The sequence below is a fragment of the Chelonoidis abingdonii genome, chromosome 17 (assembly GCF_003597395.2).
Source record: "Chelonoidis abingdonii isolate Lonesome George chromosome 17, CheloAbing_2.0, whole genome shotgun sequence".
Lineage (NCBI taxonomy): Eukaryota > Metazoa > Chordata > Testudines > Testudinidae > Chelonoidis > Chelonoidis abingdonii.
The window spans coordinates 8,872,979-8,900,153 of record NC_133785.1 but is presented as its reverse complement, the minus strand read 5'-3'; the positions used below and the strand labels follow the sequence as shown (position 1 = coordinate 8,900,153).

The 27,175-nt window shown below is 57.1% G+C and overlaps 2 protein-coding genes across 2 annotated transcripts; one reads left to right on the top strand and one right to left on the bottom strand.

Moving 5' to 3' along the window:
• NAALADL1 (N-acetylated alpha-linked acidic dipeptidase like 1) lies at window positions 1-11,908 on the top strand. The gene is made up of 19 exons (XM_032799785.1): window positions 1-209; window positions 600-786; window positions 1,229-1,342; window positions 2,583-2,705; window positions 3,340-3,529; window positions 4,206-4,299; window positions 5,839-5,943; window positions 6,704-6,789; window positions 7,220-7,339; window positions 7,530-7,615; window positions 7,897-7,960; window positions 8,558-8,625; window positions 8,715-8,806; window positions 9,281-9,371; window positions 9,680-9,761; window positions 9,855-10,033; window positions 10,695-10,783; window positions 11,215-11,307; window positions 11,740-11,908. Exons 1-19 carry the CDS (start codon window positions 1-3, stop codon window positions 11,906-11,908), a joined length of 2,241 nt encoding a protein of 746 aa, XP_032655676.1.
• A 6,114-nt stretch (window positions 11,909-18,022) lies between these two features.
• On the bottom strand, window positions 18,023-26,601 carry LOC116836176 (prospero homeobox protein 1-like). The gene is made up of 5 exons (XM_075073321.1): window positions 26,279-26,601; window positions 20,978-22,010; window positions 19,196-19,297; window positions 18,591-18,785; window positions 18,023-18,280 (listed from the first exon to the last, which is right to left on the bottom strand). Exons 1-5 carry the CDS (start codon window positions 26,290-26,292, stop codon window positions 18,095-18,097), a joined length of 1,530 nt encoding a protein of 509 aa, XP_074929422.1. The 5' UTR covers window positions 26,293-26,601; the 3' UTR covers window positions 18,023-18,094.
• Window positions 26,602-27,175: the final 574 nt, after the last annotated feature.

Below are 27,175 nucleotides of genomic sequence, written 5' to 3'. Positions count from 1 at the left end.
ATGAGCTGGCTGAAGATCCTAGGGGCTGTGATCGTGGGGGCCCTGCTGCTGACGGTCGGAATTCTGTTGGGCCACTTTGCCATCCCCAAAGGGGGGAATGGCCGGGGCGCGCCCAGCTGGGTGCAGACCGTGGGCCGGGATCTGAATGAATCCCTGCTGCAGAGCTTCATGGATCAGGTGGACAGCGGGAAGATCCGGGAGAATCTGAAGTAAGGAGGGGAGGAGAGATGGAAAAGCCCCATTGAATTCACCCACATTCAGGAGATCCAGGACTCCTGGGCTCTGCAAGGCAGGATCATCCCTTACAGCCTATTCCCTCGCAAGGGGACGGGATCATCCCCTACAATCTCTCCCCTCTCTCGCTCCACCTGGGGACAGGATAGCCTCCTCTCAACCTGTGGCCAGATAGGAACCAGTGCCCCACTGAGGGAAGGGTCCTGTATCCGAAGCTTGTAGCCCCAGTTCTGGGAGAGATGTGGTGTTTAGTGGTTACAATAAGGGTAGGAGGAGGAGCTAGGACTCCTGGGTTCTATCCCCCACCAGAACCTGCAGTCCTGGGGGAGCTGTTATCTCAGGCACTCCCCTGTACCCCTCACCAGGGCCCTAGCCTCCCAGCCGCACATGGCTACAACTAAGGGGGATGAGGAGCTTGTGAAGCTGCTGCTGAGCCGCTGGCAGGACCCACAGATCGGTCTGGACAGTGCCAGCGAGGACGTGTATGGCGTGTTCCTGTCCTTCCCTGACCCACAGAGACCCAACAGCGTGGCCGTGGGTGTGTGTGGGCAAGTGAGGGCCGTGAGTGTGTGCAGGGCACAGGGCTGTAGTGGTGGGATCAGGGTACTGGAGGGAGAGCTGGGCTGGAAGGGGTGGTGAAAGGAGGGCAGGGGAAACTGGGAGGCAGGGCAAATGGGTGCAGGGGTGAGGAGGACACTGGGGCAGCTGGACACAGAGGCTTGTGGGGTGCTAGATAGGCCCTGAGACAGCTGGGGCTAGAGAAGGGACAGGCCACACGGACTGGGGCAGGTCTAAGGGGGAGAACGGGGCAGGGGGCAGGCCGGGGAGTGGAATTAAAGCAGCTGAGGACAGGAAGCTGGAGGGACGGGATTGGAAACAGACAAGGGCAGAGGGGAGCAGGGAGAGATGAGGCAGATGGGGGCAAAGGTCAGAACGGGATGTCCCACGGCAGGCACCTCGCAGCTGACAAGATCTGCCTCCGCCCCCAGTGGAGAACAGCAGCCAGATCTTCTCAACCCGGCGCAGCGAGAAGAACGTGACAGCAGACCAGGCCCATGCAGATGTGGTTCAGCCCTACGCTGCCTACGCCCCCCCTGGGAACCCCAGGGTATGTAGCAGGGCTGGGTATAATCCCTTGTGACCGCCTCGAGGCCTCAGCTCAGACCCTCCCCCTGCACCCAGGGGCTGTCAGCAACTTATCTTATCTCCTCTCCCAATCAGGACCATGTCCCTTCTTTTATGAGCCCATCAAGGCTGCTCGGGATCTGTCCCTAGGGTGACATGCCAACCACTGCGTATCTATGGAGGCGGACAATCCCCTGCCCTGCCCAGGTCCTCATGTATCTACAAACCGCTGTCACTGAGCCAACAGCCACTTATCCCCAGCCAGCTGTACAGGTTGTCACTTCACATCTCTCCAGACAAACAGCCACCCAGACAGGTCACCCTGTCAACAGCCATGTGTCCAAAGAGACAGTCACCCCAAATGTTACCACAAGACAGCCATGCATCCCCAGAGACAAACAGCGAGCACCAAACATCATCCTGCCAACAGCCTCTATCCCCAGTTATAAACAGCCACCCAGACAGGTCGCCTTGCCAACAGCCACGTGTTCATGGAGATAGTCACCCCAAATGTCACCACAAGACAGCCACATATCCCCAGAGACAAACAGCGAGCACCACACAAGATGTCACTTCAACAGGTGGGGTATTCTGAATGACTGCCCTCAGGCTGTGGTGGCAACAGCCGTGTATCCCTAGACAGACAGCTGCTCCCATATCCCCATGCTGATGACCACATGGCCACGGAGCCAGGCAGACACATTGCCATGTCGACAGCCATGCAATCCCAGAGATAAACAGCAAGTACCACACGTCATTCAGGCAACAGAGACACATCTCCAGACAAACAGCCACCCAGTCAGGTTGCCTTGCCAACAGCCATGTGTCCAAAGAGACAGTCATCCCAAATGTCACCACGGGACAGCCACGTATTCTGAGACAAACAGCGAGCACCAGACATCATCCTGCCAACAGCCACGTACCCCCAGAGATAAACAGCTACCCCCACACCTCATCACGCCAACAGCCACATATCCTGAGGGATAAACACCCCTAACACATTGCTGTGCCAACAGCCACGTATCCTTGGAGACAAACAGCCTCCCCTTGGCCCCCATCACCAAGCGGACAGCCATGTACCCCTGGAGATAAACAGCTGCTCTCACATCAAGGACCCAAGTGGGCCCTGTCCCCATGGCAACTTTATCCCCCCCTCCCCCAGCAGCCCCTCTGATCCTCTCTCCCCCAGCGCCCTGGGGCTGACCCCACTCTTCTCCCCTCAGGGAAGGCTGGTCTATGCCAACCAGGGCAAGCGCAGTGATTACCTGGAGCTGGTCAACATGGGCATCAACCTGAATGGCACCGTCGCCATCACCCGCTACGGCGGGGCTGGCCGTGCCAACAAGGTGAGGGGTACTCAGGGCCTACTGGCCACGGACACCAGGCTCATGTGGCACTGGAGAGGGAGCCTCTGGGCTCCTTTCCCCATCCCTTCCCTCTCATCCAGTTGTTCCCTCTCTGCCCCCCCATCCTAATCACCCCCATCCTTTGTCCCTCGTTTCTCATCCATCGCCTCTCTCCCTGCCCCCATCCCATCATCCCCTCCCCATTCCTCCAATCCCTCCCCCCAACATCTGACTGAAGACCTCTTCCCCTCAAGTCCAATCAACCCTGTTTCCACTCCCCCAGTTCCCTCAACCCATGCACTTCCTGCCCAAGGCCTGTCCCCCTAAAGCCTGGTCAGCCCCAGACGGGGCACTGCACAGATCCAGGGGTGGGGGATACCAGAAGAGTGGCCCACCTCAGGGTCAGAGGCTGGATGGGACAGTCATGGAATACCATTGCTGCACCCCTGGGGGGTGGGGGCAGGGGAAGTCCAGCTAGAATAGGGGGAACTGAGGCAGGAATAAGAGAACAGCTCCTCACACGTATTCCAGTCTGGGACAGTGTATGTGGGGGACTTTATGGCTGCCCTTCCCGCTCTCCCTGGCAATGGTGGTGATGATGGAATGGATAATCTGACTGATCCTAACTCTCTAGGCAGTGAACGGGGCAGAGTTTGGTGTGGCTGGTGTGGTGGTGTATACAGACCCTGCGGATATCAATGATGGGCGGGCATTCGAGGAGGAGACCTACCCCAACTCCTGGTACCTGCCCCCCTCCGGTGTGGAGCGAGGCTCTTACAGTGTGTACTTTGGGGACCTGCTCACCCCCTACTATCCTGCCAAAGGTAACATGCCTGGGCAGGGCAGGGCTTTGATCCATGATGCCTCTTGCTGTTCCCTCCAATGAAGAGGTGGGGCACCTATCCCAACTCCCTGCTGATGAGGCCAAGAGCCTCCTTGAATTCACCCCCCCACCCCTGCTCTCATTCATCCAGATGACACCCCATCCTCTGCCCCCCACTATATCCTGTAGCAGGGAGTTCTGCAGATTAACCAAATCCATGTGGGGAATTGCTGCCCTGAAGTGCCCCCTATTCTCTGGACTATAGGACCCCACCTGGCCTCCTCCACCCCATTCACCCAAAATCCTCTCCCTCCTCAACCATCTGCACAGAACCCAAAAGTCTTGCCTCTGAGTTCTGTGGTTCTAACCATGAGATACCACTCCCCTTCCAGAGCCAGGAATAGAACCTAGGAGTCCTGACTCCCAGCCCCCTCTGCTCTAACCACTGGACTCCATTCCTCTTTCAGAGCTGGGATAGAACCCAGGAGTCCTGATTCCCCAGGCCCTCTGGGTCTCTTTATGTGGAATCACCATCTGGGGTATGTCCCCGCACCCCATCAGATCCAAGTCTGGCTTACCCACCATCTTTGCAGCAAATGACTCCCCTTTCCCAAACAGGGTACTGGGAAAAGGGGGAAAATGAGCCTCCTTCTGATTCATCTGCCTCTCCCTCATAGAATTTACCTACAGAATCAAGGAGTCAGAGATCCAGGGGATTCCACCGATCCCAACCCAGCCAATTGGTTTTGAAGACGCCCAGACACTAATCTGGTGGGTGACTAATTAGGTGGAGCTAAGGCAAAGGAGCTGTGAAATCTGGGGGCTGAACCCACCTCACAATGCATTTCAGTGCCCTACTACCCATTAGACTCGCAGTCATCTTCCCTGGCCCTGGGATTGTCCTGTAGCAAGACACAGCTGGTGAGAATAGCTGCTGGCTGGTGCACTGGACTGGGACTCAAGACCCTTGGGTTCTGTTCCGCTCAGCCACCAGCCTTCTGGGTGACCTTGGACAAGACACTTCCTCCCCCTCTTTGTGCCTCAATTTCCCCATCTCTAGAATGGAGATAATGGCATGGACTGAAAAGCACTAGATAAGAGCTAGGGAATATTACTAATCATGAAATCGTTTGAAAGGGGGATACACGTGTGCACCATCAGTTTTAGCCACTAGGTGGCGACAACAGCTCAGGCCCCAAGTCGATTTGTTAAAAACACAATCCTTATTAAATGCAGGGAAAGAGTGCAAAAAAATTAAATGCAGCCAGACCACCGCCCCTCCTCTTCCGATTCTGGCATTGATGGAGTACTGAGGTCAGGAAATTCACCTGAAATGAATTACTTCGATCGTCAGCAATTTGAGGGAAGGACCCCAGCCCAGAGGCATCTCAGCCCCAGGCAAGAGATTCTGGTATAAATGGTGCCTGCACCATACCCCAGAAATGGCTGCATCTCAGTAGTGGGGAGAAATCCCTGTATACCTGGGGCGTCTGGGCACTACCACAATAAGATCATATATAACCCCCAAGGCAATGGGAAATCCCTCATTCTCTCACAGTCCAACTACACCATTGTACACCCACAGTATTGGACATGCCATAGCCGCTCCATAGAGGGCCATGTAGATTTCATGAGAAGTGGACTGAACAGCCTAACAGCACATGTTTCATACCACAACACAGTTAGGTTTACAGCGTAATGTATACATGAAGGGGGTGAGGTTCAATGGGGAGAGCAGGAGGAGCTGGAAGTCAGCACTCTGGGTTCTCTTTCCAGCTCTCTGAGGGTGTGGGGGTCTAGTGAGAGCCACGTGGGGGACCTGAGAGCCACGGTTAGACTGTGGTGGAGGGTAGGTTGGGAGTAAGGATTCCTGGGTCTGTCCCCAGGTCTGGGAGGGGCATAGGGCCCAGTGTGTTGGAGGAGAGGGGGCTGGGAGTCAGGATTCCTGGGTTCTTTTCCCAGGTCTGACTCCCTGCATGCCCCTTGGACCACTCACTTCTCCACCTTGTGCCTCGGTTTCTCCATCTATAAAATAAAGACTCCCACCATGCACCTCCTGGGGAGTGTGGGGGTCCCCAGTGTTTGATCTGTTCATGGGTGTAAAGTACTTGGAGTGTCCCGGGGGAAAGATGCTGCGAGTAAACAAAGGAATGTTATCATCAAGAATGGGAATACAGCCTTCGTGGCCAGGGCAGAGCTGCTGAGGAGACTGACAGAGGAGGCTTGGTGGTTTTGTGTGGCAGCAAAAGAGGTTTGGGGCGGGGCAGAGACTCTAACAACCCCATATATCTCTGGCTCTATGTCTTCTAGTAACCTGTCTGGCCCTGTGGCACCCGCGTCCTGGCAGGGCTCTCTGGGCTGCTCCTACCATGTGGGGCCAGGATTCCGCACAGGGGGGCTGTTTCCCAACACCAGGTATGGATGGATACACTTGGTCCAGGACTGCATCCCACCCCCACAGCTCCCACCAAAAGTCACCTGGGAATTTCGACTTCCCCCTCCTTCCCCAACACTCCCTGTGCTGATCCAGCCCCCCAGACCCTGCACTCCCTAGTGGTGTGTTCCCAGCAGACACAGAGAAGTTAGATCAAATCATACAGTCCACTATTTTAGGTCTCAGGAGTCAGAACAAGAACTCAAACTCAGAGAGAGACAAAGCAGGCTGCTCCTAAAGCCCAGAGGCACAGCTCACCCACCTTACGCCAGGCTGGCTTTCTGCAGTCTGACTGCTGCTAGGCCCAGATCCACGCGTCACTACTGAGCCCCCTGCCTGCAAGCAGGATGAGAAAAATCCCTGGGAATTTAAAGTTATCACAATCTGAACAGGTTTCAAGACACCTCATCAAGGCCTTAGCTGACCTCAAATCCCCTCTTCTCCATTCCCCTTGCACTGATCCCAACTTCCTCCTGCACCATCTCTGCTCTCCAGACCCCCCCAGCTGCACCAACTTGCCCCAGACCCCACTACATTGATACCAGTTTCCCTTCTCTGACCCCCACTGCAATGACCCTGACCCCCCAACCTCCCCTAGGCTCTTCCCATGCTGGCCCCAATTCCTCCATGCCCTGTTCCCCTCTCTAGACCCCATCACGTCAACCCCCAACTGCACTGACCCTGACACACACATCCCAACCCCCACTGGGCTGACCCCAGCTCCTCCCGCTCTCCCTACAGCGACGTCCAGGTAAACGTCCACAACCAGAGGGTCATCAAGAACTCCTCCAATGTGATGGGCTTCATCCGGGGCAGCGAGGAACCTGGTGAGTGTTCCTCACCCCGAACCACCACCAAGCACCCCTACACCTACCGCCACTCCCACCCCCCCAACTCCCATTTCCCCAGCCCCCTCTCTCCCACCCCACAGGCCAGGAGTGTCCTCCACCCTGCCCCATCCACCATACTGGGATCCACCTCTCTCCATGCCCATTCCCCCAACCTCTCATTCTGTCCCCCATCCATGCCCTGGAGCACCCCTCAGTGGGCTTCTCTTCCCACCATGCCCAAGAGTGCTCCCCAGTGACCCTTACTGAGCTCCCCACCCCACTCCAACACTGCTCCTTTACCATCCAGGCTCACAACCAGCAAGCTCCCCCCACCACACTCCACCCTGAGCAGTCCTCCCCACACCCGTGCATGCCCTCCCACACCCCAATCAGCAGCAGGGCTCCGTCTCTCTACTCGCCCCCCCAGACAGGTACGTCCTGTATGGCAATCACCGGGACAGCTGGGTGCATGGAGCCATCGACCCGAGCAGTGGGACGGCTGTCATGCTGGAGATCACCCGCGTGCTGGGCAAGATGCTGAAAGAAGGTATGAGGGTCTGGGGGGTGCACAGGGGTGCAACTATCCCCAGTGCACAGCTAGGGAAACTGAGGCACAGATTGGACTTGCCCTCGAGGTCAGCCGGCACATCAGTGGCAGAACCCAAGAGTTCTGACTCCCAGAACTGCCCTGCTCTAACCACTATGTCTGACTCTCCAGGGTGTGTGTTTCTCCACAGGGACGTGGCGCCCCAGAAGGTCCATTATCTTTGGCAGTTGGGGGGCTGAGGAGTTTGGTCTGATCGGCTCCACCGAGTACACGGAGGTAAAAACCCAAGAGAGACGGGGATTGAAGGCGGCTCCTCTTTGGAGGGAATAAGATGGGAGGGTGGGTGGATGTGGCTGCTGCCCCCTGCTCAATCCAAGCAGACCTGCACCCAGGCATGTCCTGAAGGTACTGTAGCTGATCAGGATAGTTACAATGGGACTGTCACTCTTGGGAACCCTCCTCTCTGCACCAGACCCATGGGCTCCACCAGCTCAGATCAGACCCATGCAGCTCACCCGGCCCCATTGCACTAACTGCTGGGTCTCTCCCTTGCCCAGGAATTCTACAGCAAACTGCGGGAGCGGAGTGTGGCCTATATCAACGTGGACATCTCCGTCTTCGGTGAGCGTCCGTCTGTCCTGCCTTCCCTCCTCCGCTCTTGCTGCACCATCTCCTTCTCTGCGTTGTGTAGAAGGGCCGCGACACTGGGCTCAGGCGGGCTGGGGTATTTGTGGGGAGGAAGGGAGGAAAGGGAGCGTGCGTGTGAGAGTGCACGTGCAATCAGACGGGCACAAGTGAAAGAGCCTGCATGCAACTGAATATGTGTGCAAGAGGACACGTGCCAGAGGGTACAACTGAACAGCCATGAAAAGCAGAGCATGTGTGCAATTGACACAAGCGCAAATGAGAGCACACATGCAAGAGCATGCAGTTGGACATGTGGCCACAAGCATGCGACTCAATGCAAGTGCAAGAGCATGCAATCAGTCGGTACCAGTGTAAACAAATGAGAGCTAGGAGCACGAACTAGTGCAAATGTGCAAAGGTGCACACAAGAGGGCACTCTCCCCCCAAATGTAAGCAGGTGGCGGAGAGTGCAGGGGATGCCGGTCCGGCTGTGCTGTGGGTCAGCTGGTGCCCCAGAGCCCCGGGGAGCGGTGGGTCGCCCTGTATGATCCAGTACAGCCCCTAACATTGCCTCACCCGTGCTTTCCACAGCCAACGCCACTCTGAGAGCCCAGGGGACGCCACCTGCCCAGAGCGTCATCTTTGCAGCTGCCAAGCAGGTACCAGGGTGGATCTGTGGTGGGGAAGGTGTGTGTGTCCATCCCCTCTCCTACTGCAGGGGAGCCTGACTCATGTGCACCTTTTCTAGGTCCAAACCCCGGCCAGCTCCTCCATGTCGGTCTATGACAACTGGAGAAACCACTTCAGCCGCATCAGCCCCAGCTATGGCGTAATTCCCAAGTGAGTCCCCAAGTCAGTGGGATCCACCATCCAGCCCCCTCCCCCCCAACTCCAACGGTGGATTATAGGGAGAGGGAGGGACAGGAAAGGGGCCAAGATCGTCTCCTCCCCACCTCCTTCTGTGGCTCAGATTGAAGAGAAAGCTTCATTGTTGGGGGAGTAGCAGATGTGGAGGCGATACTGGACTGGATGGGCCCCCTGTTCTGATCCACGGCAGCGGATACTGAGCAAAACAGGCCCATTGGTCTGATCTGGGGTGGCAGAGAGGGAGAATACCAGGAGCCTGGGCAACTCTGAACCATGACCCCAGCCACAGAACATACCAAAGAATGCGGGCTTGGGGATCTGCCCCCATAGGCAGGGGCCACATCAGCACAGCAGGAGATGGCAAACTCTGCTCTCCACCCAGGGATGCTTACCCTTCCCACCCCTCCCCGGCCCCGAGTCACTCACCCCTCTTCATCCCCCGCACAGCTTAGGGTCCCTGGGTGCCGGGAGCGACTATGCCTCCTTCATCCATTACCTGGGCATCACCTCCATGGACATCGCCTACACCTATGACAGGGTAAGGTCACCTGCTGCTCTGGGATGATCCTGCCTGAGCCACCTCCTCCTGACAGACACGGCCTCAATCCCAGATCCCTGCCCACACGGGGCATTTATTGGGCGCCGGAAAAGAGGCAGGGGGAATGCAGCACTGGGCTATCTTGCTGCTACCCTCTGCTCAGTAGGGGGCACTGTCCCTCACGGTGCTGACCCCAGTGTGAATCCAGGGGAGGGTTTGCTGGGGATCTCAGCGCACTAGGGGAAAGAGGGGGCCTTGGGATCTGTGCCCCTTTTGTTTTCAGGTGCTTTGCCCCTTCCCTCCCTTAGAACAAGACATCTGCTCGGATCTACCCCGCCTACCACACGGCCTTCGATACCTTCGACTATGCTGACAGGTTCATTGACCCAGGTAAAGGGGTGTGGCATTCACTCTGGGCAGGCATGGGGGCCTGGGTAGTGCCGGGGGAGATTTAGGATGCATCTAATCCCTTTATCCCCACAGGGTTCACTAGCCACCAGGCTGTGGCCCGGACGGTCGGCAATGTGCTGCTGCGGCTGGCCGACAGCCTCATCCTCCCCCTCAACGTGAGCGACTATGGAGAGAAGCTGGATGAGCTGTACAGCGCAGCCACCCAGGGGGACTTCCTGGCCAACCTCAATGCCAACAATCTCTCTCTCGGTGCGGGCGGGACTCCTAGGTGCTATCCCCAACAATCTCTCTCTCAGTGCGGGTGGGAGGGACTCCTGGGTGCTATCCCCAACAATCTCTCTCTTGGTGTGGGTGGGCAGGACTCCCAGGTGCTTTCCCAACAATCTCTCTCCCGGTGCGGGGGGGACTCCTAGGTGCTTGAGGGGGGAGGGATAGCTCAGTGGTTTGAGCATTGGCCTGCTAAACCCAGGGTTGTGAGCTCAATCCTTGAGGAGGCCACTTAGGGATCAGGAGCAAAAATCAGTACTTGGTCCTGCTAGTGAAGGCAGGGGGCTGGACTTGATGACCTTTCAAGGTCCCTTCCAGCTCTAGGAGATAGGTATATATCCCCAACAATCTCTCTCTCGGGGCAGGCGGGATTCCTGGGTGCTATCCCCAACAACCTCTCTCTTGGGGCAGGCGGGACTCCTGGGTGCTATCCCCAACAATCTCTCTCTTGCTGTGCTGCAAGATGGGGGGGTTCAGCAAGAGGTGCTCTCCCCGCTCAGTCAATGCTAACCCCTGCCCTAGGGGGCCCATAGCCTGGCTTCTCTGGAGAGCCCAGATTAGTGTGGGGAAGGTGCTGATGGGGACCATAGGGAGAAGGGGCTGCAGACCTGCTTCCTTACACTTGGTCCTGCCTGCCTTTCAGAGCCTTTGAAGGCTGCGATTGGTCAGTTCAAATCAGTGGCTGCTGACTTCAACCAGCGGATAATGAAGCTGAAGGAGGAGGAGTCTCCCAGGTGAGACCTGTCCCTGACTGCATGTGCAATTGCACTGGTGGGTGTCCATGCCTGCCTCCATACAACAGCATGGGTGCACAGCCTGGAGGCACAGTCCTGCAGGGAGTGGTCACACATATTAGCATGTTTACATACACATGCTTGTGCAAACATGCCACCTGTGGGGGCTGGGGAGTCTCCCCTATCTACAAAGAGCATGTGAACCTTGGACCCAGAGAAGAAGGGGTCTGTTGTCCTTAGTGGAGACCCCTCTGGCAATGGTACTTGGGTGGGGGTCTCCTCCAGTCCTCTAGACAGGAAAAGGTTGGGACAAGGTCACAGGCCTGGAGAGCAGCAGGCAAGGCTGGATGAGATGATGGCGCCCCCCACAGGGCATCTGATGTAAGGGGGTCCCTAATCCTATTCTGGTCTCTGCTTCCCACCCACTCCAGTCCTCTCCAGATCCGGATGGTGAATGACCAAATTATGCTGCTGGAAAGGGCCTTCCTCAACCCCCAGGCCTTCCCCAACCAGTATTATTACAGGTAATGCCATCTAGGGGGCTGGGGAGGACACTTGGGTTCCATTCCCAAGGGCCTATCCTCACCAATCCCTGGTGGATCCTGATTGAAATGTGCTGGGTGAAAGGGCATCAGCAAGAGAATGAAGTGTAGGAGAGCCACGGGGTCTAGTGGTTAAAGAAGAGGGGTCTGGAGTGGAGATTAGGGCTTACAGCCAGGGGGCTAGGAGTTGACTCCTGGGTTTTATGCCCAACTCTGGAAGGGGAGTGGTGTCGAGTGGTTCAAGCATGGGGGCGGGCTGACATTCAGGACACCTGGGGTCTATTCCCAGCTCTGCTTTTGACTCCCTGCATAACCCTGGGGAAGCCCCTCCACCTCTCCATGCCTCAGTTTCCCCATGTGTATCACAGTGGTAACATGATACTGACCTCTCCCATTCTCTTTCCAACCCCTCAGCCATGTGATCTGGGCATCCAAATCCTCTGACCAAGCCACCTTCCCAGGACTGGCCGACGCCTACACCAGTGCCCTGGAGACAGGGGACTGGGACCAAGTCCGGAAGCACCTCACCATCGTTGTGCAGGCTGTGGAGAGCGCTGCCTCCACCTTGGAAGCCATGGCCTAAAATCTTGGGGTCCACCCCAGTCCAACCCTGTCATTCAAAACCCAGCAGCCTACACAGCTCAACTATCCTACCCAAGGGGCAGTCCTGGCACCCCATCCATGCCAAATGCCCCCTCCGTGCCCTGTGCTGAGCTGATGGCATCCGCTAGTGTGGGCATTGGGAGGAAGTGCATGACATCCCCAAATCCCAGTGAACTGGGGTAACCTGCTCTCCTTGGGACCCCTGACTCATTAGCCTGCACCCCACTCCCTAACCCAGCCTGGATTATTAAAGGAACAGATGACAGCAGTGGGTGCTTCTGTTTGTTCATGTGATTGGTGGGAAGAGTGGAAGGTGAAGCTCATAATGGTGCAGGGAGGCTATCTTGACCCGCAGGAGCTCTGCTACCACAGTGCAGTGGCTATCTTGGACCCACAGGCACTGCTGCCACCACGGGTAGGGCAGCCATGATGCGGCCCCTGGGCCTCACTCACACCCACAATATTGCCCACCCCACGAGATCAAAACTCACGACTCTGATCCCATGGGACTGGCCCACACACCAAGGGGGTTTTGTTGCTTTAAAAGACTAGATTGTAGTTTTCAGTCTGTCAATATTGAAACTCCTCCAGCCCACCCCAGTGGGGATGGGGGGACAAGTGGTGTCACCCACTCTACCAAATTTCACAGGTATGGTGATTTTGGTCCCTGCTGCCTGAGCTCTCACCCCAACATCTGCCTATCCCTTGCCCCCCAGCCCCTTCCTCAGTTCAGCACCCCCAGCCTGAACTCTGCTCCTCCTGGGGTTCTTCAGCCCCCTCTCCCAGGCGCTGGGGCTGTAGCATGGTCCCCCTCCCCCTTCCAGGCTGGGAAGGGTAACTCCAGGGGCTCTTCACTCCTCCCTTCCCAAGCCGGATGGGGATCAATCTCAGGGTGAGGAGGGAGTGGAGCCATGCTGAGCTGCTGGGATCTTTGCTCCCTCCCTCCTGGAGGAGCACATGGCTGGAAGCCAGCAAAGTCGAGGCTGGAACTTCTCATATCATTACCAGTTGGGCTCCAGAAATTCATCCTGTCACTCACACCAATACTGTGAGTTGGGAACACTGTTCATGGCACAGGGTGATCATCCTGGGCCCAGTGAGCCCTGCTACCACAGCATTGGGGCCATTAAAGGCCCCACAACCACAACATGGAGCGGGAGGGGAGGGGGTCAGGATTTCTGGGTTCTATCTCCATCTCTGGGAAGGGCATGGGGTCTTGTAATTAGCCCAATGTGGGTGCTGGGAGTCAGAGCTCCTGGGCTCTGTCTCCATCTCAGCCACTGCCTCAAATCCAAGTCCCATTCCCTCTCCACATCTCATTTTCCTTGTCTCCAAAACAGCAATAACAATGTACCCCCACCTCTCAGCACACACAGGCCCTGCTACTGTGGCATGGTAGCCATGCTGAACCATGTGGGTCCCACTATAGGGGCTGCTACCTCTGAGATACAAAAATCAGGACATCCAGATGTCACAGTCCAGGGCAACTGCGCCTGTATTTCCCCTCAGTGGCCCAGCAAGTGTCCTCACCCACAAGCTTTCCACTCCTCAGCTCTTTACTCTCCTGTTGGAGACCCACAGCTCTCTCCCTTCTAACCAGGAGATTTGCAAGCTGCACAGGTCCTTGCCTGCATCATGTTCTCTGCAGCAGAGGCACCTTGCCCAAGCCAAACCTGCTTGCTTTCTCTTTAGAGACAGTTAACACCTATCATTGCACAGTTATGAGGTACCCTCCAGCACTTCCTAGGTAGGCCTCCATTATTCTTAAGGTAAAAAGCACTACAGAGAAAACATATTCAAAACAATACAAGAATCCACCCGCATGCTAATTTGCTTACCAGGAACCCCAAACCGAACATGGATTCTGGAAGGAACTGTTCTTCCATTCCTGCCTGACCCAAGGAGTCTCCTTGCGGTTACAAGATCATCACAGCTTTAGCTCAGAACAAGCCCAGTCGGCCCCGTCCTTCCAACCCTACTCTAAGGATTGGGGCCCTCCGTGCACTGGGGTCCTGTCTGTTTGCTCGATCAGAAAGAAGGCCTTGAGTCAGGTTAAAACCAGGCTATTTATCCAAGAACCCTTTCTTTGTCTGTTGGGCCCTGGAGAATCCAGTTTGATCTCATATATGCGCAGCTCTCCAAGGGGTGTCTCCTCTGGAGATGTTACAGGCTGCCCTGGGTGAATTTCCTTAACCACCTCCTGCTGTTCTCCTATTGACCCATCCGTGGAAATACATGCAATTCTGCAGTAACACAGATACCATCTCATTTTCAATACATGGAGTGCAAAGATGTTAAAACAAATTCAAGAAGTTTGAACTTAATTCAATAACATTCAGTCAGGACACTGCAGGAAATTGTCAGCCTGCCACACCAGGATGATCCTGAGCCCATAAAACCAGACAGCTTGCAGTGTGTACTGAGCACCTGGACAGACATCCCAGGGCAGGGACAATCCTGGGAAAACCTGGACAAGTGGCCATCACGGCTACTATGGCACGGTGGCCATCTTCGACCACATGGACTGGGTCCTGCTACCATGGCATGGCGCCCATCTTGGGCCACACGGGTCAGGCCCTGTACCATGGCGCAGAGGCCATCTTAGGCCATACTTGTCGGGCCCAGCTACCATGGCACAGCGGCCATCTTGGCCTGCACAGTTTTCACAAGGCTCAGTTTGCAAGTAAGCCTCTGGCCCTTGGTTTTAAGGTGCCAGACACAGCTACAGGCAGGAGCGCCAGTAGGGAGGGGGAGACCCTCCAGCCCAGCAAGCCCCACATGCTGGCACAGACTGAAAGAGCAGTTGCACATAACGAGGGCTCTGTCCCAAACCGACAGCTCTCACGTACCCTGGGGTCTCTGTCCCGAAACTACAGGGGCAGCTACCAGCCCCAGTGGAGTAGAAGCAGCCTTGTAGCGATGGCAGCTCCCAGCTTGCGGGTCCTAGGTGTCTCCCACTCTTTCCTGCAGGGATTGGGGCTGGGAAAGCCAAAGGAAGAAAAGTTAGTTCCAGCCACTTTGAAATGGGACCCATCTACAGCCACCCCTGGATTTGGGTAGGCAGCCTCTTCTCTGCTCCACCCCAGATTGCTGGCCCGCAGTTCCTCTTGGTCACTGCAGCACAGCAGCTATGGGTTGCCATCCCCTCTCTCACCCCTGTGGCCAGTGGCTAAGGGCGGTGGTATAATTCCCTAGCTAAGCACTGCTAAACAGGGGGAGGCTGAGTCAATGCTGTGCAGGGAGTGGGACAGGGGGCTCAGTAGGCGGCACTCTCCCATCACAATCAGTGCTGACCCCAGTTCCCCAGCTAAGGGGTGCTGTGCTGCTGACCTTAACGTGAGATTTCAAAATGAGGTTCACTGACACCTCCTGGTCACTAAACTTGCCTAGCACTTTTCCCAAGAGCCCCCACTATCTGGCCAAATTCCAACATGGCCAATTCAATTTTACCTCCGACCGTACTAGCTGGTTACAGGAGTGTACTGCTTCTGCTGTCCCAGCTGTTGGGTAGCATTTCTGTGCTTTCCCTGCCCCAGAAACAGCTGAATCTCAGCACTGGGCAAGAAATTCCTATGTAAATGGCTCCCACGCCCCTCCCCAGAGATGGCTGCCTCTCAGCACTGATGAGGGATGGAGCCCTGTATTAACGCTGCTGTGCCTATCCCAGCAGCAGCTACATCTCAGTGCCAGGCGAAGGATCCCTGTATAAATAGCGGCCGCATCTTGCTGCTACCTGAGGGATCCCTGTATAAGGAGCAGCCATCGCCCATTCCCCCAACTCCCTCTGACCTGAGGTTGGATAGAGATTGGTACCCAGAGCTGATAGACCCAATATCTCATTCCACCCTCCCTCCCTGCGCGGTGGCCACCAGTTACTGCATTTTAAGAGTCATTGTCAAATTCCACCCCCTCTCAGAATCAAAACAGGAGACTCCTGGGCCCTGAGACCCTCTGGGGCACAGACCTCATCCCTCAGGTCACTCCATCTAATTCAAACTAGCCCCTCCCCAAAAACTCTTTAAGTCCCCTAGTTCTATCCGGTGTCCTTAAGCAGAAAGCTTTGGAAAAATCCTGCAATGATTGTGCAGGTCGAGGTCACCTTTAGCTTCTGCTGAGAAATCCTCCCCCACAGAAGCTAGGGGACCAGATTCCACAGCATGGGGACGGCTCCAGGCTTGTGGGGCTGCCAGCAGAGAGGTTTGCAGCACCTTGGGCTTTGAGGCCATCATGCTAACAACAGCCCTCCCTCCCCCTATGGTTAATCAGGGGTATTAATCTGGCCATTTGCAGCTGGGCCAGGAGGGGAGATTTGTGATTTTAAAATGCACCACCAGCTGTTCAGCCACCTGAGCACGGCAGCCATTTAATTAACGGGGATCCAGACTAGGGCTGGGGGAATTGTCCACCACATTCACTCTGTCTCTCTCTCTTTCTCCACACTTCCTAACCCCCCACAAGTTGGCGGTGTCTCATCCTCAGGGGCATCAGCAAATCATCATTCCACTGCCCCCCCTCAAAGGCAGTATCAGATCACTGGAGACCTGACTCCAGTCTCAGGCCTGGTACTGTTTGTGTACAATAGTGTTTAGAGACCCCCCAGAGATTGGGGCTCCAGCATGCCAGGCGCTGCACAGACCCCAAATGAGACGGGAGTCCCATTTTACCCATCATTGCACAAGCACACAGCAAGAGACACACCCTGCCCCAAAGAACCTAAGCAGACAAGGGGTAGGATAATTTTCCCCATTTGATGGGGAAGGCAAGGCATGGAAAGGTTACGTGATATGCCCGAGGTCACACGAAGTCTGGCAGAGCCAGGTGTCCTGACTCCCAAGGTAGTGCCCTAACCACTGCACATACTGCCTTCAAATTCCTCTAGAGCCAGAACCCCACACCAGGGGAGTATGAATTGCTGACGTTCTGGGCTCACATACAGGCCTCCGGGGAGGTCGATCCAGCACATGCACTCACTGGAATTTAACCCCAGTCCCAGCCCAGCCCCAGGAGACAGACACAGCAGCTTTTCAATGTGTCTTTATTGGCAGGCTCCAGAGGGAGCATGAAGTCTCAGCAATACATACACTGGGAAGCACAAGCCCCTCTCCCCACCCATCCCACCCCTCTCCCTCCTTCCACAGGCCTCAGACCCCTGGATGTGGGCAAGGGCAGCCACTAACACAAACCACCCACTGCCATGGCCGGTTTTAGGCCAATTCCACCAATTCCCCCAAATCGGGCCCCGCGCCTAGTGAGAATCTCTTCCCTGGCTAGAGGCGCCTTTTAAATTTTTACTCACCTGGTGGCGCTCCGGGTTTTCAGCAGCACTTCTGCGGTGGGTCCTTTGCTTGTTCTGGGTCTTCGGCGGTACTTCGGCAGCAGGTCCTTCAGTGCCGCTGAAGATCTGGAGCGAGTGAAGGACCCGCCACCGAAGCGCCGCTGAAGACTCGGAACACCGCCCAGTGAGTACAAGCCCCACGTTTTTTTTACGTGTTTCGTTTTTTGTTTGGTTTTCCCTGCCGGGGCCCTGTCGAAACTGTTCGAATTGGGCCCCGCGCTTCCTAAAGCCAGCCCTGGCCGCTGCTTCAGCTGTGGATGGGCCCTATGTGGGTACTGTTCCTAGCTGTAGATCCCATCCCAAGAAGAAACTTTCACCTGCACCTCGTCTGAGCTCCCGATGCCATCTGCCTCCCTCACTGCTGGGATCCCTCCCGGGCTCCACGCCCCACCCCACACTGCTGAGATCTCTCTTCTGGCCCCACCCGCAGCCTGTGCTTCCCACACCACCTCCCCCCCAAATTGCTGGGATCCCTCCTCCATCCCCCGCCTGTGCTCCCACAAGCCTGCCTCCACCATGCTGCACCTCCCATGCTGCCGCCTCCCTCCCCTACTGCTGGGATCCCTCCCCCATCCCTTCCTGTGCTCCCCATGCCGCCTGCCTCCCCCACTGCTGGGATCCCTCCCTGGCCTGCACTCCCCCACACTCTCCCAATGAAACCACCTCTGATATGTGTGGGGAGGATAATTTTGAAACATGGGTGGTGTCAAGGCCACCCCTACCTCAGCCAGCAACTTAGCGACATAGTGGATCACATCAGAAATAAATTACCAGAGCCCTCCTCCCCTACCCCCCACCAAGGACCCCAACTCTGGAGCACCCCTCCCCCAGTCACTCATGCACAGTGTCCGGCAGGCCGTGGGGGGATTTGAAGGCATCGGGGATGTCGCACTCCAGTTTGCAGATAACCTTGTAGATGGATTTCTTCCAGGAGGGGTCAGCATCACAGCCCTGGGAGATGGCACTAAAGAACTCACGCAGGGTGACCTGGGAGACCTCCAGGAACTTGCTGGGGATCTGGGTGGGAGGAAAAAAGACACAAGGGCATCACCCCATCAGGAATGGTGAAGCTTGACGCAGGAGGGGTTTTATCTGGGCTCTTTTATTCTTCCCCCAAGGTCAGTTTTCTCTTGTCAATTGCTCCCATGCTGCCAAGATCACTCCAGGCCTGGACTCCTCACCTCAGCTGGAATCCCTCCCCATTCCCCACCTTGGCCTGTGCTCCACTTCCCATCCACTTGCCCCACTGACGGGGCCCCTCCCAAATCTCCACCCAGTCTGTGCACCCCACGTTGCCTGCCTCCCTGCTGCCGGGTCCCCTTCCCACCTCGTAGTCATTGGCTTTGTTGTAGTGCTGGTTGAGGACACGTGCCAGCTCTGAGTCCCGGGTGACAGTCAGCGTCTCAGCACTGAGCACCCCATCACTCAATGCTTGGCGTGAGAACTTCTCCATCTGGATATAGAAGAACTCCCGGAAGTTGCTGAACCACTTAATGAGCTGGGATGTGATGCAGCGATTGAACTAGGGGGACGGCAAGAGGAGAGAGACATTGTCATCAACACAGCCCTGGGCCTCAGTCCCCCAGTTCACTGAAAAGGAGGAGTGACTCACCTTCCCTGCCCTCCGACTCTCTGGGAAAAGGGAGGTCCAATCCCCCTGTGCTGTCCCCTATGACTCTGGGAAAAGAGGAGGCTGATTCCTGTTCTGCCCATTCCCTGGCAAGGAGGGGTTGCGATCCCCCTGCCCCCTGCATCTCTCATCACATGATCTACCTAAGTGTCTGTTTCTGGCAACAGGATTAGAGGTGGGGAAGGGGCAAGAGACCCTCCCGCCACAGATGGATGCTGCTAGAGGATCTGCATGGGCCATAATCCATGGGGAGGGTCCACGGTTAAACTGTCCCAGAGTTGGGGAGGTTCCGAGGGACCCACCTTGACATCGGAGAAATAGGTCTTGAGCGTCCCAGAGCTGGGATAGCGAGTGTAGAAGAACATCAGCTTGGCCTTCTTCAAGTGCACAGGGGTGAGGCCCTCCTGGGAATGATGGGATTAAGGAGCAACCAGGGGAAGGGCTATAATGGGAGCACCTCAGTCAAAGGCCCTCCAGAGAGCAGACACCTCCCCCCCCAAAGAAAGCAGTCACCGCTGCCCACAAGCTGAGAATAGAACCCAGGAGAGTCCTGACTCCCAGTCCCAATTTCCCCATTGTACCCCACGAATTTCACCTCTCAATCTCTTATCCCTGCCCCGGCAGCTCGGCTTAGGCAGTCAAGGGAGAGAGGGGTCAGTGGAAGGCAGGTTGTGTGTGTGGGTTGAATGTGTGTTGAGCAGTGTGTATGGGGGGTTTCAGGGGAGGGGGCGGCATGGGGAGCCAGTCAGGGAGGAGCAATGTGTAGGGCAGGGGATAGTTGAGGGAGGGGGCAGCATGTAGGGCAGGAGGCAGTCAGGAGAGTGGGCAGCATGAATGGCAGGGAACAGCAGGGGGAGGAGGCAGTGTGTAGGGCAGGGGGCAGTGTGTATGCTAGAGGGCAGTCAGGGAGGGGGCAGCGTGTGGGGAGGGAGGAGGTTGAGGGAGGAGGCAGTGTGTAGGGCAGGAGGCAGTTGGGGGAGGGGCAGTGTGTAGACCAAGGGGCAGCGGGGGGAGCGGGCAGGGTGTACAGCAGGGGGAGGGGGCAGTGGGTAGTGCAGGGGACAGCGGGGGAGGGGGCAGCATGTAGGGTGGGAGGCAGTGGGGGAGGGGGCAGCGGCAGTATCTTTGCCAGCCCACCCCTACTAATCCTGAGGATTATTCCCAGCAGATGCATAGTGGGTTTCAGGAGGAAGCTGTTTCCGACTGGTGCAATCAGCTTAGGGTCCGGCTCAGCCTGGTTAACCATTAAACCTACCCCAGGCCTCAGGGGACTAGCAGTGGGTGGGTGGTGTTGGGGGAGCAGGTGATTCTAACACCTGCCCTGTCAATGCCTCACAGGTGGCAGCAAGATGTTAGCAGGTGTGGAGTGGAGCAGGGCAGGGCCAGGGGAGGGGGGCTGGCTGAGCTAATGGCAGGGCTCAGTGTATAGGGTGTGCGGGAGATGGAGGGACAGGAGTGTGTGTATAGGGGGTGGTGTATGCAGCACATGGGCCAGGGGAGGGAGAAGGAAGAGACTGTGTGGGGATGTCCAGGTCAGTAAGTGTATATGAGGCAGAGGCCAGTATGTGGGAGTTCAGCAGGGGGATGCCCGTGTGTGGGTCTATGGGAAACAGTGTGTGAATAGATGGTGAACGTGCATTGGTTGGTTTGGGGCAGGGTGTGTGTGGGGGGTGGGTCAGCAGAGGATAGGTTGTGCAGGGAGGATGAATATGTGTGGGTTAGTTGGGAGCAGGGTTTGGGGGGGCAGTGTGTATGTGTGGGTTGGGGGGCACAGTGTGTGGGTCAATGTGTGCATGGGGAGGGAATGTGTGTGGGTTAGTTCGGGGCAGTGTGTGGAGGTCAGACTGTGAGGAGGTCAGGATGTGCATGGGGGTGAATGTGTGTGGGTTAGTTTGGGGCAGAGTGTGGGGGGCAGGGCATGTATGAGGGGGTGAATGTGTGTGGGTTAGTTGTGGGCAGGGTGTGTGCATGGGTCAGTGGGGGACAGGATATGTGTGTGTGTGTGTGAGGTATGTGGGTTAATTGGGGGCAGGATGTGTGTGGGGGAAGTGGGGGGCAGGGATCAGACCCTCTCCCCACTCTACCCCGAGTCCTGGCTGGCTATTAAAGGATATTGAGGGCTTGTAGAGGGCTGGCTCCAGGCCATGGTGCGTCTCTGTGGCCTGGCTCTTGGGGAGCTGGTGGTCAGTCGGCCCTGCCAGCTGGAAGAGGGCACAGTGTGGCTGCAGCAGGTGGCGTGAGGACAGCTTGGTGCGCAGGCTCACACCCTCCCAGTAGGCCTCTCCCGTTGCTCTGTCCTTGAAGGCCGACAGGTATGGGGGCACAGCCATGGGCTGGGGGAAGGTGCCGGCCACCAGCTCAGGGCAGGCACGGGGCAGGCTCTTCCGCACCACTAGGGGCAGTGCCTCTGTCTGGTCACTTGGGTAACTGCAGGGTGCCTCCTCCGGTGGGGGTTGCTGGCGGGAAAACACCTGCACGACTGTGTCCACCACCTGGGTCATGGCTGCCCCAAGCTCCTCCTTCAGGGCTTCAGCCAGGGTGCCAGGGTGCCTACTCCCTCCCCCAGGACGCTGGGTGCTGGCTCCAACTCTGCCTGGCTCCTGGGACCAGGCTGCTCCCACATTGCTTCCTTCCTCTCGTGCCACCCCGCTGTAGATCTGGCACAGTTTCTCCTGCAGCTGGAACACTTGCTCACGCATCTTCTCCAGCTGCAGCTTGAGCTGGCTCCGCTCCCGGGCCCGGCGGGAGCGGCCGTACCCGGTGCCCCCTTCTTCCAGACCCTCATCACCATACGAGCTGCTGATGCTGCACACAATGTTCTCTACCCGGGCCCGCTTGGCCCAGGCAAAGTCCTTGGCACCTTCTGGATCAAGACCTCTCTTCCCCAGGACCTCCCCGTCTCCCTGGGAAGACTCGCCTGAGTCACAGGCCTCTGCCAGCTTGGCCTTCACACTCCTGCGCAGCCATTGGGAAATGAGATCACTGTCAGGGTAAGGGCCCGCCATGTCACCGCAGCCCCTAGGCTGGCTTAGCTGGTAGGCAGGGCCCTCCAACTGCTGCTCCTCTAGCCGCTCCAGCTTGAGATTGGTGCCAGAGAAGGACATTGTTGTTGGGAGTCTGCAAAAAAGATCGGACGCATGGGAGTTCGGGAGTCTGTCGTGTGCCGTGCTCCCTCCTGCAGCACAGCACCCCCAGTACCACTCTGGGGCATTAGGGTCAACAATGAATACAAGTGGAGAGCGCCCCCTACTGAGAACCTGCCCCACTACTTGCAGCACAGCACCCCCGAGCACCACACTAGGGCATTGGGATCAGCACTGATGGTGAGGGGAGAGCACCCCCTACTGACTCCCCCAACCTGCTCCTTCTTTGGCTTTTCTCAGTGGGTCCTGCTCTGCATTGGTGGGGGGCGGGGGAGGTCTGCCTCAACCCCAGACTAAGCATGGGGCAGAAGCAGGGAAGGGGTTAATACAGCTGGCTTGTGCAGAGATCCCAGCTGGTGGACCTTGGGCTGGCAGGTTGGGGGAGGGTACAGGGCCATTTAAGGGCTGTAGGCAGAGGTGCCAGTGGGGCAAAGGTTCCCTTCCCCCCCGCCAAGCAAACTCTCCCCCCCATGGTCCCTGGCCAAAACAAACAGAGCCCTGGCTGCTCCCTGAGAAGGCAGCTGGGAGACGCGTGTAGGCCTGATGCAAATCTAACAGCTCCCTGTTCTCCACCACACACAGTGCCCCCAACCCTCCACAGCTCCCACATCCCCTGCTGAGATCCCTGTCCCCACATCCACCCAGGCCTGAGCTATGGCAGATCTCCTAGTTCCCTCTCTGAGACAGCCCTGTCCCTACCCCAGCCTTGCCTCTGCTGAGATCCCCTCGCTGCCCTAGGCTGTGGCAGGCCATTCCGCCCCCCATGCCTGGGCTATGACAACCCCACCTTGACCCCTCCAAGCTCTCCGGTTGAGATCCCTGTTCCCCAGTGATCTCTCAGGCCTGGACTAGGCAGCCCTTGCCTCAGACCCCCGTCCCCGACTCCTACATGACCAGGAGGCTGCTCCCCATTTTGTTACCCTGACACAAGAGTGCAACCCCCCTTCTCGCAGCCCCCTCCCAAACCCCTTGGAACAACTACTAGGAATAGGCTGTGTCGGGGGAAGAAAGCAAGAGGCTGGGGCAATGGGCACCTAACAACCCCCACAGTGTTGGCTGGAAGGGGGCAACATGGGGATTCTGGGATCTGTGGCTCTCACACTGGCTTAACTTTATAGTAAACAGACAATTCTCCTGCCTCCCTTCTGCCCCACCCCCCTGCATCTCCCAAACCAGACCCTGCCTCCCTCAGCATCCTCCAATTGTCTCCCACAAGCCATCCCCTGCATCCTCCCACCCAGACCCTGCTTCCTTTCAGCCCTCCTATATCCTCCACCCAGACCTTCCCTGCTACCTTGCATTTCCCACCCCAGCTCCCCCCTAAACCCCTGCCTCCAAGCCTCTTCCTGCGCGCCCCCCCCCCCAGACCTCCACCCAGACCTTCCTACCTCCCAGCCCTGCATCCCCTCTGGCTCCCCTAATCACCCCAATCCCCCAGCCCCTTTGCAGCCTCGCTTCATCCCCTGCACCCCACCCCCAGACCTTCCCTGGCCCCAAACCCTGAGCATCACCTGACCCAGACTCTGCCCCCAACTCCCAGCCTTCTCCTGCTCGCCAACCCTTATATTACAATTCCAGCTTCTCCTCACCCAGACCCTGCCTCCCCTCAACTCCCCCACCCTGCTCCTGAACCCCCATGCCCTCTGTTCCACCCCTCCCCAGCATCTCTGGGGTACCCTGGAAGTCCCCAGTTGACTCTGCCCCTTTTGCTCATGCTGGCACCTGAAGGCAGGTGACAGGGGCAGATGGTATTCTGACTCACCGCTTGGCAGGTGCCCACCCTGGGGAGAGCCCCGATCCCTGATGCCAGCTAGTCTCTGCCACACTGATTGACAGAGCCTGGAAGAACCTGGGTCATTCCTCTGGTGACATCACACCACGGGGACACAGCCCCACGTGGGGGGAGGGGAATGCCAGTACCATGGGAGGAGCTGAACCATGATTGGGCAGAGGGTTATCCCCTTGTCAATCCTGGGCCAGAGTGGGAGGAGGGACAAGCTGGACCCAGATGCCAAAAGGAAGAGCCAAGTCCTGGAGACCACAAAGGGGGAAGAAAATGCTAGGAAACAAGTGAACACAGGAACCCACTCCCCTCCCAGAACTGAGGAGAGAACTTAGGAGTCCTGACTCAGCCCTCCACTCTAACCCATTACACCTTGCTCCCCTCCCAGAGCCGAGGATAGAACCCAGGTGTCCTGACTCCCAGCCTCCCTGCTCTAACCCATTGCACCCCACTCCCTTCCCAGAGCTGGAGGGAGAACCCAGAGTCCTAACTCTAAGCTCCCACCCCTGACCCTGTCCCACTAGAGCCCACTGCACTTCTAGAGCTCAGACAGAACCCCAAGAATCTTGACTCCCAGCTGCCCCCGTCTCCAGATCCTTGGCTAAGTCAGGTGGCTACAACGCTCGCCTCCCAGCTGCCACTCTGGGGTGCTGTAAATCACACCATAAATACAACGGTACTTCCTCTGGGGCAGCTGGCAGCCAGGGCAGCCTCGGAGCAGGAAGCGACCTGCCAGAATCCAAGGGGCCACAGAGTCAGTGTGTCTGTGTGTGCAGGGTAAGGGGTCAGGATCAATGAGACCCAGGTGGGGTGGGGGAGAGGGAATCAACAGGGTCTGGGGGGTCCTAGATGGTTGGGATCTGTGAAGTCCCTGGAGGAGGGAAGGGGACAGAGAATTGCAACCTAAATCTGACATTTATGGGGCAGCTGTTCAAACAGACAACCCCCTCCCCTAAACACATGTACCCACTTGCATTCAAACACCCTCCTCATGCACAACCACACCCAGTGCTCACAGGGAGGTGTACCCACACCGCCTCACATAGGGCCCACTATCCAGCTGCCCCCACTCCCCTCCCTGAATGGGGACAGAACCCAGGCTTCCTGCCTCCCATGCCCCGCTGTTCCAACTACAAGACATCACTCCCATCCCTGTGCTGGGGAGAGAACCCAAGAGTCATGACTCCCATATCCCCAACCCTCAATGCTCCACCCTGCTCCCCAGCCCCCAGGGTCTTTAAGGGTCTCTTCCCCTCTCGCCCTAGACCCGCTCCCCAGGGCTGGTGTAATAAGCTAACCCTGGGAGAAGCCTTTAGCCAACCCATCAGGAATGCGGCTAGGATTAGTCTGGGCCTGTGGACGCCACAATAGCCACCCAGCCCCATACGGTGGGTGGCAGGCCAGGGCTTAGGCACAAGTGCTGTGTCTGCTCCTATATTCACGTCTCGATGCGTCCAAAGGATTTGTGCCCCCCCGCACTGCCTGGCCCATTCACTGCCTCCATTCAGCCCTTAATCTCCAGCCCCCACCCTGTGCCTCTTGTTTTCTGCTTGCTGGCATTATCAGGGCCTGTTTTCATGCCCCTTTGACACAGCCAGAGTTCCACGGACCCACAGGGTCTTTGTACAGAGTTGCATGCCCCAGTGGAGGGAGTTGTTCCCCTGGGGGAAAGGAGGGGAAGTCTTGGGTCTTCCCAGTCCCTCTCCTCCCATGGATCCTGACTCCCAGCAGCTCAGCTGTGATCACTAAACTCCACTCTCCTGCCCATAAGGTCTTTAAGCGTCTAGTCCCCCCACCCACACATCCGCCTTATATCTGCTCCCTGCCTGGGGCAATTCTGAAAGGTGCACAGGGTGGCAAACTCCCTTGCACACTGGCATACAGATCCTCCTGGTTCTCTGTGACCAGTGCCATAGATGGCCCATGGGACCAGAGACCTGCCAGGTCCTTTCACATGTGAACACATGGTACCCATTGAGCCAGGCACTGATCCACAATGGGGATCCGAACCTTTGTCATACTGAGTGCTGCAGACCCATGACTGAGACTGGGGCTCCTGTGGTTCTAAGTGCTGCACAATCCCCAGCTGGACAGGCACAGCACAGACACAGAGTGAGAGACAGTCTCCTGCCCTGAAGAGTTTGCAGTCATGGCAAAAGGCAGGATTATTCTTCCCATTTGTCAGACACGCAACTTGAGTCACCGAGTGGATGACCACCAATGGAATTGCAGCAGAGCCAGAAATTGAACCCAGCTGTCCTGAGTCTCGGGCCAGCAGCCTAGCCCCTGGAGCACCACCTTAAAGGGCAGATGTGACCCATCCGGATCATTGCGGAACAGAGTCACCTGCTCCGATGATGGCGAAATTCCCCAGACTAATAAAGCTTCAGATAAGCAGATGCATAAATCTCCTGGGAGAGACAAGCCCCTCATCCATTACTGGAGGATCTGTCACTTACCCTGTCACACACATCACGGGCAGGAGTTTCCCAGGGGCTGGAAGGTCCCAGCTTATCAGTCCCAGCTGGGCCCCGTGAGAACGTGGGCCTCCAGTTCCTCTTGAGAGGCTGCTGCGTGTTTGCCTGAGTTGTTTTAAGATTTAATTGGACACCATAAAGAGGAGGGAGGGAGAGGCACCTTGGAGGGAAATAAACACAGCCCAGATTCTCAGGCTGTCGGATTCTGAGTTATAGACACCCCCCACCCATCCTAGGGATGCACAAGGGTGCCTGGGAATGGGACATGGGGTTTTTCCTATCTAGATGGTGCTAGCTAGTTCCAGTCTGGCCCCAGAGTGGGAGACTGGCTGGCTCAGGAGGACTGGGAATAGGATACAGCACCTTTCACCTCTAGGGGGCGCTGGCTTCCATCCAGCCTCAGGTGAGGGGGACTGGCTAGCTCAGAGGGGTTGGGAATGGGATATGGGTCCTTTCCTCTTCAGGGGACATCAGCTTGGATCCAGCCACAGGGCAGGAAATGGACATGGGGCCTTTCCCCTCTAAGAGGCACCAACTCGAATCCAGTCCCAGAACAGGAGGCCTGGCTAGCTCAGGGGGGCTTGGGGATAGGATATGGAGCCTTTCCCCTATAGGGGGCCCTGGCTCAGATCTGGCCTTACGGCCGATAGACTGGCTGGTTCAGGGGGGTGAGGAATGGGACACAAGCCTTTCCCCATCCCCATTACGGGGCAGTGGCTCTGATCCAGCCCCAGGGCAGGGGGACTCGCTGGCTCATGGGGGTGGGGAGTGGCACAAAGGGCCTTTCTTCTCCAAGGAGAACCAGCTCTGATCTGGCCCCAGGCCAGGGAGACCAACAGGCTCCGGATGGCGGGGAGTGGGAAACCGGAAACAGTGGGA